At 40.5% G+C, this 13,689-nt stretch overlaps 1 protein-coding gene across 1 annotated transcript in view; it reads left to right on the top strand.

Annotated features, from left to right (window-relative positions):
- PRKX (protein kinase cAMP-dependent X-linked catalytic subunit) overlaps positions 1 to 13,689 on the top strand; it is a 120,445-nt gene that overhangs the window by 96,578 nt on the left and 10,178 nt on the right. The window contains exons 6-7 of the mRNA XM_073354212.1: positions 805 to 862; positions 11,737 to 11,814. Coding sequence (XP_073210313.1) covers positions 805 to 862; positions 11,737 to 11,814 — 136 coding nt within the window. The remainder of the gene's footprint in view (positions 1 to 804; positions 863 to 11,736; positions 11,815 to 13,689) is intronic.

The following is a 13,689-nucleotide window of genomic DNA, read 5'->3' as shown; positions in this document are numbered from 1 at the left end:
AATTGTATGAACGGCCGGTTAGGGGAGGCTGTGCCTCCCCAAACAGCTAGGCATGGCCCGGCCCCTACCCCCTATCTGACTCCCCCTGCTTCTTACCCCCTGATGGGCCCCCCGGGACTCCTGCCCCTCCAACTTCCCCCTCATTCCTGCCCCCTCCCGGAACCCCTACCCCCATTCAACCCTCCTGTTCCCCACCCTCTGACCGCCCTGACCCCTATCCACACCTCTGACCACCACCCCAAACTCCCCTGCCCTCTATCCAACCCCTCCTGCTCCCTGCCCCCTTACCGTGCTGCCTGGAGCACTGGTGGCTGGCTGCGCTACAGCCGCATCACCCAGAGCACCAGGACAGGCAGCCGCGCCACCCGGCTGGAGCCAGCCGCGCCACCGCACAGCACAGAGCACCGGGTCAGGCCACCGCTCTGCAGCTGCGCTGCCCCCCAGAGCATTGTGCCGGTGGCGCAGTGAGCTGAGTCTGTGGGGGAGGAGGGACAGCAGGGTAGGGGCTAGGGGCTAGCCTCACGGGCCAGGAGCTCAGGGGCCGGACAGGAGGGTCCTGTGGGCAGGATGTGGCCTGCGGGCCGTAGTTTGCCCACCTCTGTTCCCCTGTGTTCTTCTGAGACCGGTTATCTGTTTTCATACCAGTCTTGAACTGTTTGAATGTAAAACGTTCTGAAATATGGAAAACGTGAATTGTTAAAATGCACAAAATGTTTATGCTGGTAAAATAAAAGTGCTTCCAGTGGTCTGTACTATGCATATCCTAATGAAATAAAACAATGACATTTTTTTCCTCTGTTACAGGGACCTTATTAAGAAGCTTCTAGTGGTTGACAGGACAAGACGATTGGGAAATATGAAGGTTTGTGTTAAATATGTTAAAAAATGTACACATGAATTTTGAGGTCCACTTGTGCTTCTGTTCTGTTACTTAGGACTGAACATCTAAATTAGTATATGAAAAATATTACATTTTTGTGTTCTGAATTTTTTCATTCTTGTACTAGTTCGATGAATGCTGTAGTTGATTTTTGTCCTAAACTTTACAAAAGTACCTCTGTTACACTTGATTGCTGTTACTGGTGTTGAATATATAATTGCACCATACTTTCAGTTCAATGTAAGCAAAAGAGAAAGTAGTAGTGAGGAAGGAGAGGGGGTGTGTGTATGTATGTGATGGGGTGACCTACTGCAATGGGCTGCCATCTGACACTTTGTCCAGATGCACTCCTTTCCTCTGTGGTTCTATTTCCTTGGACGGTTTTAATGATTTCCCCCCCCCGAAGGGAACAACCTCATCCTATAACTGTATATGTAAGCGTACAAATGACTGAACGTTAAAATATTTTCAAGTTGTTTTGTTCTAATGTTACGAAAATTTGGAAAATTACTACTACTACTACTACTACATGTTAAAAAGAGGTTTTCTTTGGAGGCAAAGGTACCCAATACTAAATTGGCTTCATTTAGAAAGTGTGTCCCCTCCCCCCCCAGTTTAAATTGATTCTCCCGTAATGTTGTGGGTCCTCCACAGCCAAAGGAAATGGTGTCAGCATTCTTGTTACAGTGATAATTCACAAGCAGGAGATCTTAGATCCCCCTGCTTGTCACCAATCTGTTGTGGAATGAATGTAATACCATGTCCATAAAGAGGTGAATGTGCAGCTTTTCAGAAGAAGGTGTGTGTGGGTGGGTGGGTGTGTACACCTTGTACAGAGTACCCTCTAAATATAGAACAAGAATAGAAAATAACATCACGGTGTGATCCTAATAACTTCATATCCTGTTTTGTGTTTAAGTGGAATAAAAATCATATATTGAGATGTGAGCATCCTAGAAATTCCTGTAGATTTAAATATGTACTGTCAGCTGCCCACACAGGTAACTAGCAGCAAGTTTCATTCAGACATATAGTATCCCTCCAATAAAATGTCCTTTGTTGCCATTTTTCTACTATTCTAAATCTCATGGATATGGATCCCTTTTTTCAAAAGGAAACAGTCTTCCACCCAGCTTCTTCATATTGCCTCTTCTGAACATCAAAGCATACTCTAGTAGGACACGGGCACCATCTTTGTCCTGCTTCAGAAATGTGCCCCTATCTAAGATTTGCAAAGTACCAATGTGGAACAAACCCGCAGACATTTGTCAAATTTTATGCAGTTGATGTGCCAGATAGATCTGATGCCAAGGTCAGGACAGCAGAATTTCAATCGTCAGTTGATTAATCCTGCTGCAGTTCCTCACTGTCGTTGTCCAGGGAGGATGCTAGTTATCAGTCACCTACAGTGGAATCCACACTGACTAGAACATCTCAAAGAACCACAGTTACTCTAGGATAAATAACTCTTCTTTTGTAAAAGGCTCTGATCCTAACCCTAGTCCTTACCCTGTGCTTAACTTCTTACATGTGAATAGTCCCATTTAAATAATTTTATCAGCTCACGGTACCAGTAATATCAGTACCAATCCCAAATCCACATTTGTGGGTTTACTCAGAGGATTAAAGTTTTGCTGGATCAGCTTCAAGATAGAGAGAAGCTGGGTTTTTTTCCCCATACTTATTGCTCATGATATTTACTTAAAAAGAAAATGAAATCTGTGTAAAAACAAACTACTATTCTAAAGAGAGAAAGTGACACTTCTGTTTTTGTACACACAACCAAAAGAGTTAATCTGTAATAAGTCTATTTACAGGAAAGAGTAATAATTTTGTGTAAGTAGAATATAACATACATTAAAAGCTTGAGAAACGCAGCTCTAAAAACATTTTAAAAGGTCATTTTAAGAGCAATTATTTTCTAAATAAGAAGTCTCCAGTCTACATTAGAAAATTGACCATCTGGTTTCCAACTGTTGATGGGGAAACCATGGACATCTGTGCAAGTGCATTAACAAAACAACACTGTTGTACATGGTACGTATTGCCTTTTATTCACAGCACAATCTTTTAGTGTAAAAGGCCAAAGAGGCCTAACATGACATCAAGTAAGAATAATAAAGAGCAGTGTCCTAGGGCTTCAAAACTGAAGAAGTCCTTGTAAGTTAACAATATTTCAAACCTTGTTTTGCACCGTATTTCCCCAGAAGGAAATTATTTAGTAGTGTGATAAATTAAGCAAGTTATATGGTGTATATGCTCTAAAAATAGAGACATATCTGCAAGTAAAAGAAACAAATCAGGTACATAGAGTACACAGAAACAAATCAGGACATCTATAGAGACCCAAGGGACTGATCTGATAGAGCACTTGAGCTGAGGGTGGCAGTGGGAATGACCCAGTGGAAGGTAATACTTAGGAAAGTAAGCATGTCCAATATAAGATGTCTTGAAAACCTCAAATAAGATTTTGTTTTAATAGCAAAAGATGGAAGAAGTTAGAGCTAAAAACATTTTGGAACACTGCATTCCTTTTAGCCTTCAGGGAGGAATGAAGACAACTCTTCAGTCCATCAAGTACTATATATTTATAGGCTGAGTTTTCATGTCCAGGATATAAAGTAGGCTAGAAATCTCTTTGGTGCCAATGTGTAGGTGTAAGAAATAATGCCATATATTTGCATTTTAATATAATTTATCTGTGATGGAAAAAGTATAAAGGTTTGAAACTGCAGATGCAATAGTCTATTATAATTCTAGCTTAATTGATTTAAAATTGTATACATTTATAAGGCCAGACACTTAAAACTGACAGTTTGTTGCGGTCAGCACTAAATCTCTGCTTTAGCCATTGCTGGGAATGAGCATGTGAGTGGGTACTGAGATTGGGCCAAGTAAAATCAGTCCTGGGCAAGACAATTACAATCATTTTCTTTATTAGGATATAAAGTACATCTGAAGTTCAGTTCATTTTCATAAATGTCACAAGTTACAGTTTGAACAGTACTGCATTGTGAAATTGAGAAGCTTTGGATATAGTATAAGGTTACCACAGTTTCTCGGGGCGAGCAGTGAAGATCCAGCCTGGTAGAATTGCTGTGGTAATTGGAGAAAGGGAAATGTTCTGTTTTTTTGCATAGTATGCTGGAAACCTCACTAATGCTCCTTACATAAAACTGCAAAATTCTGTAGTTTCACTTTTCAGAAATGGTTATTGCAGTGTCAGGTCTCAGGGATTTACACCAACCAGTTTCCGTCAAATTCAAGCTACAGAGACTGGAAGACTGGTGTTCATAGGGAGAGTTAAGCGCTGGAAGATTTTAGTTTTGTCTCCTTTTGGCAGACTAAAAAAGAAATTGAAGAGCAACTAGCAAAAAAACCACAGAAGTGCAAAACAAAATTAAAAAAAAAATCTAAGTACATCAGAAGCAGGAAGTCTGCCAAACAATCAGTAGGCCACTGGATGAACAAATTACTAAAGGAGCACTCAAGGAAGACAAGGCCATTGCAAAGAAGAGGATGCGAGGGAGATTCCCACACCCGAGTCATTCTTTCTAGATGACAGATATGAGGAACAGTCCCAGATTGAGGTATCAATAGATGAGGTTTTGGAGCAATTTGATAAATTAAAGAGAAATAAGTCATGAGGACCAGATATTCACCCAAGAGTTCTGAAGGAACTTAACTATGAAACTGTAGAACTGCTAACTGTGGTATAAAGAAAAGGAGTACTTGTGGCACCTTAGAGACGAACACATTTATTTGAGCATAAGCTTTCGTGAGCTACAGCTCACTTCATCACTTTTTGCGGATACAGACTAACACGGCTGCCACTCTGAACTGTGGTATGTAACCTATTGTTTAAATCTGCCTCTGTACCAGATGACCAGAGGATAGATAATGTAACAGTGATTTTTTTTTTTCCCAAGAGGCTCCAGAGGTGACCCTGGCAATTAAAGGCTGATTAGCCTAACTTCAGTACTAGACAAATAGTTTCAACCAATCAGACACATAGATGAACACAATATATTAGGGAAGAGTCAACACAGCTTTTGTAAAGGGAACTCGTACCTCATTGGTCTACTAGATTCTTTGAGGGTGTCAACAAGCACGTGGACAAGGATGATCAGTTAATATAGTAAGCAGTCGTGGAAGAATAGGGAAGGTTCTTTCATAGATCACTAATTGGTTAAAAGATAGGAAACCAAAGGGTAGGAATAAATTATCAGTTTTCACAGTGGAAAGAGGTAAATAGCGTGGTCCCAGAAGGATCAGTATGGAACCTGTTTGTTCAGCATATTCAGAAATGATTTTGACAAGGGGGTAAACATTGACTTTTCAGAATGTACTACACAATGGAAAAAAAAATCCCAACTATACATACAAAATGGTGGGGTCTAAATTAGTTACTGCTCAAGAAAGATCTTGGAGGAATCATGGATAGTTGTCTGAAAACATCTTCTCAATGTGCAGCAGTAGTCAAACAAGCGAACAATGTTAGGAATTGTTAGGAAGGGGATAGATAATACAGAAAATATCATAATGATACTGTATAAATCCATGGTGTGGGCACACCTTGAATACTGCATGTAGTTCTTGTCCCCTGATCTCAAAAAATATATTTGAATTGGAAAAGGTATAGAGAAGGGCAACAAAAGTGATTAGGGATATGGAACAGTTTCTATGCAAGGAGATATTAAAAAGATTGGGACTCATCATCTTGGAAAAAAGATGACTAAGGAGGGATATAAAGAGGTCTGTAAAATCATGAATGGTGTAGAGAAAGTGAATACTTTGTTATTTACCCCTTCACATAACACAAGAACTAGGGGTAACTCAATTATTAGACAGCAGGTTTAAAACAAACAAAAGGAAGTACTTCTTCACACAATGCATGATTCACCCTTGGAGCTCATTGCAAGGGGATGCTAGACCACCAAAAAAGTGCTACCCTGGCTAAACAACAAAAGTGAAAAAAAGCATTGAGAGGGGAAAAGGCATCCTTTAAAAAGTGGAAGTTAAATCCTAGTGAGGAAAATAGAAAGGAGCATAAACTCTGACAAATGAAATGTAAAAATATAATTAGGAAGGCCAAAAAAGAATTCGAAGAACAAGTGACCCAAAGACTCAAAGTAATAGCAAATTTTTTTTTTTTTTTTTTAATTTAAGTACATAAGAAGCAGGAATCCTGCTGAACAGCTGGTGTAGCCACTGGATGATTGAGATGCTAAAGGAGCACTCAAGGACGATAAGGCTATTGCAAAGAAACTAAATACATTCTTTGCATCGGTCTTCATGGCTGAGGATGTGAGGGAGATTCCCAAACCTGAGCCATTCTTTTTAGGTGACAAATCTGAGGAACTGTCCCAGATTGAGGTGTGACTAGAGGAGGTTTTGGAACAAATTGATAAACTAAACAGTAATAAGTCACCAGGACCAGATGGTATTCACCCAAGAGTTCTGAAGGAACTCAAATGTGAAATGTAAGAACTACTAACCGTTGTCTGTAACCTACCATTTAAATCAGCTTATGTACCAAATGACTGGAGGATTGCTAATCTGACACCAATTTTTAAAAAGGGCTCCAGACGTGACGTACAGGCCCTGACTTCAGTACCAGGAAAACCGGTTGCAACTATAGTAAAGAACAAAATTGTGAGACACATAGATGAACATAATTTGTTGGGGAAGAGTCAACATGGATTTTGTAAAGGGAAAACATTCCTCACCAATCTACTTCTTTGAGGGGTTCAACAAGGATGTGGACAAGGGAGATCCAGTGGATAGATTGGACTTAGATTTTTCAGAAAGCCTTTGATAAGGTCCCTCGCCAAAGGGTCTTAAGCAAAGTAAGCTGTCGTGGGATAAGAAAGAAGGTCCTCTCATGGATTGGTAACTGGTTAAAAGATAGGAAACAAAGGGTAGGAATAAATGGTCAATTTTCAGCATGGAGAGAGGTAAATAGTGGTGTCCCCCAGGGGTCTGTACTGGGACCAGGCCCATTCAACATATTCATAAATGATCTGGAAAAAAGGGTAAATGGTGAGATGGCAAAATTTGCAGATGATACAAAATTGCTCAAGATAGTTAAGTCCCAGGCTGACTGCAAAGAGCTACAAAAGGATCTCTCAAAAGTGGGTGACTGGGCAACAAAATGGCAGATGAAATTCAGTGTTGATAAATGCAGAGTAATGCACATGGGATTATGTTTTCCAAGCTGTATGTATAAAATGATGGGGTCTAAATTGGTTTTTACCACTCAAGAAAGAGATCTTGGCATCATTGTGGATAGTTCTCTGAAAACATTCACTCAATGCACAGCAGCAGTCAAAAAAGCAAGTAGAATGTTGGGAATCATTAAGAAAGGGATAGAACATATATTGCCTCTATATAAATCCATGGCATGCCCTCATCTTGAAAATTGTGTGCAAATGTAGTCTCCCTATCTCAAAAAAGATATATTGGAATTGGAAAAGGTTCAGGAAAGGGCAACAAAAATTATTAGGGTTATGGAGTGGCTGCTATATGAGGAGAGATTAATAAAACTGGGACTTTTCAGCTTGGAAAAGAGATGACTAAGGGAGAATATGATGGAGGTCTATAAAATCATGACGGCTGTGGAGAAAGTAAATAAGGAAGTGTTATTTGCTCCTCATAACACAAGAACTGGGGGTCACCAAACAAAATTAATAGGCAGCATGTTTAGAACAAACTAAAGGAAGTATTTTTTCACACAACGCACAGTCAACCTGTGGAACTCCTTGCCAGAGAATGTTGTGAAGGCCAAGTCTATAACAGGGTTCAGAAAAGAACTAGATAAGTTCATGGAGAATAGGTCCATCAATGGCTATTAACCATAATGAACAGGGATAGTTTTCCTAGCCTCTGTTTGCCAAAAGCTGGGAATGGACAACTGGATGGATCACTTGATGTTACCAGTTCTGTTCATTCCCTCTGGGGCACCGGGCATTGGCCACTGTTGGAAGACAGACTACAGGCCTAGAAGGAGCTTTGGTCTGACCCAGTATGGCCGTTCTTATGTTGTGAAGGTAAAAATAGAGTTAAAAAAAGTATTATGTAAGTTCATGGAGTATAGATCCATCAATGGCTATTAGCGAAGGTGGTCAGGGACGGAACTCCATGCTCTGGGTGTCCCTACACCTCTAACTACCAGAAGCTGGGACCCGACGACAGGGGATGGATCCCTTGATAATTTCCCTGTTCTGTTCATTCCCTATGTGTTATCTGGCACTGACCACTGTCAGAAGACAGGATACTGAGCTATATGGACCATTGGTCTAAGCCAATCAAAGTACCTCCTCAGATCTCTAGCCCCCAGTTCCTGTGATTAGATGCAATATTAGATGTTAACGGTCCAATGGGAAGGGACCTCATGGGTTCAACAAGGTTTTCTCTGGAGAAAACATGAAGTTTGTTACGACTGCCCAGTGTAATTGTGGCTGGATAACTTGCTCCTTTTGATGTTTGAATATTTGTCTTGGAAATGCACTTTCAGCTTGAATTGTTTGGATAGTGGTATAAGGTAGCGGTTCTCAACCAGGGGTTTGTGTACCATTGGGGGTACGTAGAGGTCTTCTAGGGGGATACGTCAACTCATCTAGTTATTTGCCTAGTTTTACAACAGACTATGTAAAAAGCACTAACAAAGTCAGTACGAACTAAAATTTCACAGACAATGATTTGTTTATACTGCTGTATATATTATACACTGAAATTTAAGTACAATATTTATATTCCAATTGATTTATAATCATACAGTAAAAATGAGAAAGTAAGCAATTTTTCAGTAATAGTGTGCTGTGACACTGTATTTTATGTCTGATTTTTTAAGTGAGGTGAAACTTGGGGGTACACAAGACAAATCAGACTCTGGAAAGGGTAAGGTTGTCACTGATATAAGGTCAGCAGTGTCAAAGAAGCAACCTGCTAGGGGTGGATAATTCTTGGAAGAAGTTTAGATAGACGGATTGAAATTTAGACCAACAGTGTGTGAGGTCTTGTGGTCTCCAAATTCTGGTGCAGTTAGGAACCAAGCAAAGAGATTCTTCCATGTAGTTTAGAAAAAATACGAAATTTGGAGAATGATGAGCTTTCACCTGACAATGATCTTTCATCCAAGAGATGGGCCACTCCCACACTGGTTTGATTCCATGTACGGTTGAGTGGATTCTTATGGTTCCCCCAAATCCTAGCTTGCAAGAAATGCCTGACTTGAGGATTATTTTCTACTTCTGTAATTTTAATTAATTTAGGACTAATTTCACCATTATTGTGAAAATGGTGTGTGGGGATGTGTGTGTGTGTTTCTTTTGCAGTGTTTAGGGCAAACTATTGGTAAAGGAAGATGGTTAGAGACAAAACCTAAAACCAGAAAAATGTTAAGGATTGTGCTCCGCTAATAACTCATCTTCCTGTGTAAAGCTTAAAGGACTTTAAGACAAAAATGAAAAATCAGCACTTTTAAATATTCATTTAGTACTCTTGCACATTAGTGAGCCTGTTGTCTTGTCTTCTACAATTCTGTCTTGGTATATACTAACAGATTTATTTTCTTTCTTCTCTCTAATGAAATTGCCATAGATACATGAAACTCAAGATGCTAATATAAAGAAGACTAATGCCCACTGCAATTAGATTTTGACTTTTCCATAGTGAGGCATTTATTAGAATAATTTTCTTGTGGATTATATCCCCTTCAGGTCACAGTCACAAAACACATGTTGCAATTGCCTGTAGGAAAAAGTCATATTAGGACAGTATTTAATGTGTTTTTAGCTGCTGTTATTGCAGTTTAGCAACTGGAAATGAGGGCTGGCTCTATGTCACCAGACAGCTCTCCATAGACTATCAGATCATTAGACCACCAGTGGGTTAGCAGGCCAGAGTGTGAGGGTTGCTGATTGGTGAAGTACATACCCCTCATTAAAATCATTTGCATAGCTATCTCTTTACTGTATATCTGAAAAAAATATTTTCAGAGTTCTTAATGTTTGTTTCTTAATGATTTTTTTCAGGGTGGATTTGATTTAAATCAAATTGATGTAAATCATGATTTAAATCATACTCAGGAAGACTCAATTTAATCATGGTTTTCTACATAAAAGTGCATTCTTGTTGGTTGTTATAAGCTTAATACATATTCTTCACAACTCAGATAGATGAAGGTTTCATTTTTAGAAGGTACACACTATACCTTTTTAAATAGTGATTTATTTTGAAGACTTTTCAGATTAATTTTACAGCTATATCAGAAAACGAATGATTGTTTGATTATTTCATTTACCAAAGGTAATTGAAGCAGATATTTATGAAGTCATTGGGAGGTGAACTATCTCCAATTCAACAGGTTAATCATTAATATTTGGAAGATTTTCTTGCCATGCTGTATTAGGAGGAGAACATCACCAGACAGACATTTAAATTGTTTTATTTAACTAAAACAACAACGTTAAGTATTCTGGATTTTTTTTTCTTCAAGAGCAAACATATAATATTTTAACAAAACAAGCATATGTCCCTTGTTTTGCACATTTATCTCCAGACTTCTTCTCCTTATCCAGATCTATTCTGTCCCCAACAATCATCTTTTCATTAAACTTTTTGAAACTTTGCACTTTTAGAGAGAGGTAAGGGATTAACTCTGTGTACACAAATTTGCAGAGGGACAATAGAGTCGAGGTCTTATTTCTCACCTCTATATATTTATTTATTTTAAAACATTTTTGCTGTTAACAAGCATGTTACCTCTGGAGACACAAATCCACAGTTTGAGAACTGCAAAACTAAGCATCTCTGATGGTATCTTCTAGACTGAGCACTGAGTCACATTGGGTAGATAGAAAGATTAAGCTAAATAATCTATACAGAAGCCCCTGGAACCCCATAAGATTGGTTCCCTAATCCATGAACTATTGGAACTCATTTACAAAACTTTTCTTAAACATTACATGAATAAATTGTCTCATACTAGAATTAGAATTTATAATCCCTATTCCGTGATGAGATACATTGTAGCTCAAAGGTAGTTTAATTACAACTATTTTTAGATGGGTTTTTTTCTTCAAAAGCATTTTATCAAAAAATCAGATTTAAATAAAAACAAAATCTGATTGATTTTTATCCATCCTGTTTTGTGGGGGTTTTCAGCAACATTACTTCACTTTTCTCTGTTAGCCTTTCACAAGTGGTAAAGTGCCAGGTGGGAGAGGATATTGGAGAGAATATACGCACTCAACCAAAACCTGGGTATGGGGATGCTCCACACTCTCCCATGTCCTTGTACCACATGTATGAGATGTTGGGTGTCACTGGATCTGTGACAATGCAGATCCCCTCATCCCTTCTCTGGACTACCTTAATACTCTATGTAGAGCCAGGCCATGACCGTTTCTGTGGGTACAGACACCACTCCATCTGTCTCTCACCACTGTCCTTTGCAGACCAAGGAGGTGGCTTATGTGGTCCAGAGGGCTTTGCATTGGCCCTTCATGCCACTGAGAAATCTTGTCCAAGATGTATAACTGGGGTTAAAAGCTTTTCAGAAATAAAATAGATGCTTATGTTATAAATGAGAGTGAATTTGTGTAGTATCTAATTTTTTATGCTCACTGGTTATTTAATGCCCTTATGAAAGCTTTGAAATGTTTTTCATATTTCTCTCTCTCTCCCCCTTCATATTATAGGGTTATGGATGACCTCTGGACTTCTGTGACTTTTTTTAATATAAAGTTTGAAATTGAGGAGGGCAGGAGAACAGCTGTAATGAAATACATAGGTTAAGGTTTTATTGCGTATACATTATCTTATCTTCTGTTTGTTTTTTGGTTTTATTAAAGAATGGAGCAGATGATGTGAAAAGGCATCGGTGGTTCAGGTCTATAGACTGGGATGCTGTACCTCAAAGAAAACTAAAGGTATTTTGTACAAAAATCTTATGTAGACTATGGTAACCAAAAATCATCCATGCAAAATTTCTTCTCATACTATATAGGGGTATAATGTTGCATGTGTATTCAGTTAAGATCTATTGCAGAATAATTTGAAATGTATAGTCATATGATGCATTTACAAATATTGATTCTTTAAAAAGATATGCTTTTCACTAGTCCAATTTAACATCTGCCAAATTGGTGTGGGTTTACATTACAAAATCCCTAAAATAATCTGAAAATGATATCCTGTATTACATACATATTTCTCATTTCACAAGAGCTAGTTAATAGCTGTTTTTCAAAAATAATTAGAAATATTTTATTCTGGCTTTGAGTCTCGCTGCTAAGTTTCAGTGCAGAGAAATCTTTAAATAAAATTTGAAGCATCTGGGGGAAAATGAATTTATTATTAAAATTGTAACAGATACAGCAGCACTAAATTCAGCCAGTATAGAGGAGCAAATGTATATAAGAGATACCAATATTTGAAGAAAGAAAAGGAGTACTTGTGGCACCTTAGAGACTAACCAATTTATTTGAGCATAAGCTTTCATGAGCTACAGCTCACTTCATCGGATGCATAATGTGGAAAATACAGAAGATGTTCCTATACATACAAACCATGAAAAAATGGGTGTTTACCACTACAAAAGGTTTTCTCTCCCCCCACCCCACTCTCCTGCTGGTAATAGCTTATCTAAAGTGATCACTCTCCTTACAATGTGTATGATAATCAAGTTGGGCCATTTCCAGCATAAATCCAGGTTTTCTCTCCACCCCACCCCCCTCCCCACAAACCCACTTTCCTGTTGGTAATAGCTTATCTAAAGTGATCATTCTCCTTACAATGTGTACCCAGCACCCGGGGCCGCCCCTCCTCCCTAGATACCTGCAGTGTCCCCCTAGCCACACCCGTGGCATCCCCGTGGGATGCCCCCCCTGAGCCACCGTTCTTCCCCTCCTCCCGGGTTTTACTCAGGGCTATATAGTAAAAGTCATGGACAGGTCACAGCCCATGAATTTTTGTTTACATGCCCAGGGTTGCCAACTTTCTACTTGCACAAAACCAAACACCCTTGCCCTGCCCCTCCTCCAAGGTCCCCGCCCATGCCCTGCCCCTTCTCTGAGGTCCCATCCCCCCTTCCTCTTTCACTTTCTCTCCCCACCCTCACTCACTCGCTCATTTTCATTGGGCTCCAGTGCGGGAGGCGGTGAGGGCTCCCGCTGGGGGTGCGGGCTCTGGGGTGGGGCCAGGGATGAGGGGTTTGGGGTGCAGGAGGGAGTTCATTGCCAGGGGGTGGAGTATGGGAGGGGCTCTGGACTGGGGGTGTGGGCTCTGACGTGTGTCTGGGGATGAGAGATTTGGGGAGCAGGAGGGTGCTCCGGGGTGGGACCGAAGGGTTGGAGTGTGGGAGGGGGCTCTGGGCTGGGGCAGGGGTTTGGGGTACAGGGGGGGTGTGAGGGCTCTGGCTGGGGGGTGCAGGCTCTGGGGAGAAGCCTGGCATGAAAGATTTGGGGTGCAGGAGAGTGCTCCGGGCTGGGACCAAGGAGTTTGGGTTACAGAAAGGGCCTCCAATGTGGGGCCGGGGGTTGGAGTGCAGGGGTGGGAGGGCTCTGGCTGAGGATGCGGGCCCTGGGGTCGGGCTGGGGATGAGGCATTTGGGGAGCAGGAGGATGCTCCAGGCTTGCGGTGAGGGGTTTGAACTGTAGGAGGGTGCTCCGGGCTGGGACTGAGGGCTTTGGAGGGTGGCAGGGGGGATCAGGGATGGGCCAGGGGGTTGGGGCACAGGACGGGTGAGGGGTTCAGGCTCGGGTGGTCCCAGAAGCAGCAGCATGTTCCCCTGTGACGTTGCACTC

Source organism: Lepidochelys kempii, chromosome 1 (genome assembly GCF_965140265.1).
Source record: "Lepidochelys kempii isolate rLepKem1 chromosome 1, rLepKem1.hap2, whole genome shotgun sequence".
Taxonomy (NCBI): domain Eukaryota; kingdom Metazoa; phylum Chordata; order Testudines; family Cheloniidae; genus Lepidochelys; species Lepidochelys kempii.
Note: the sequence above shows the minus strand (reverse complement) of the source record. Positions and strands in the feature narration are given on the sequence as shown.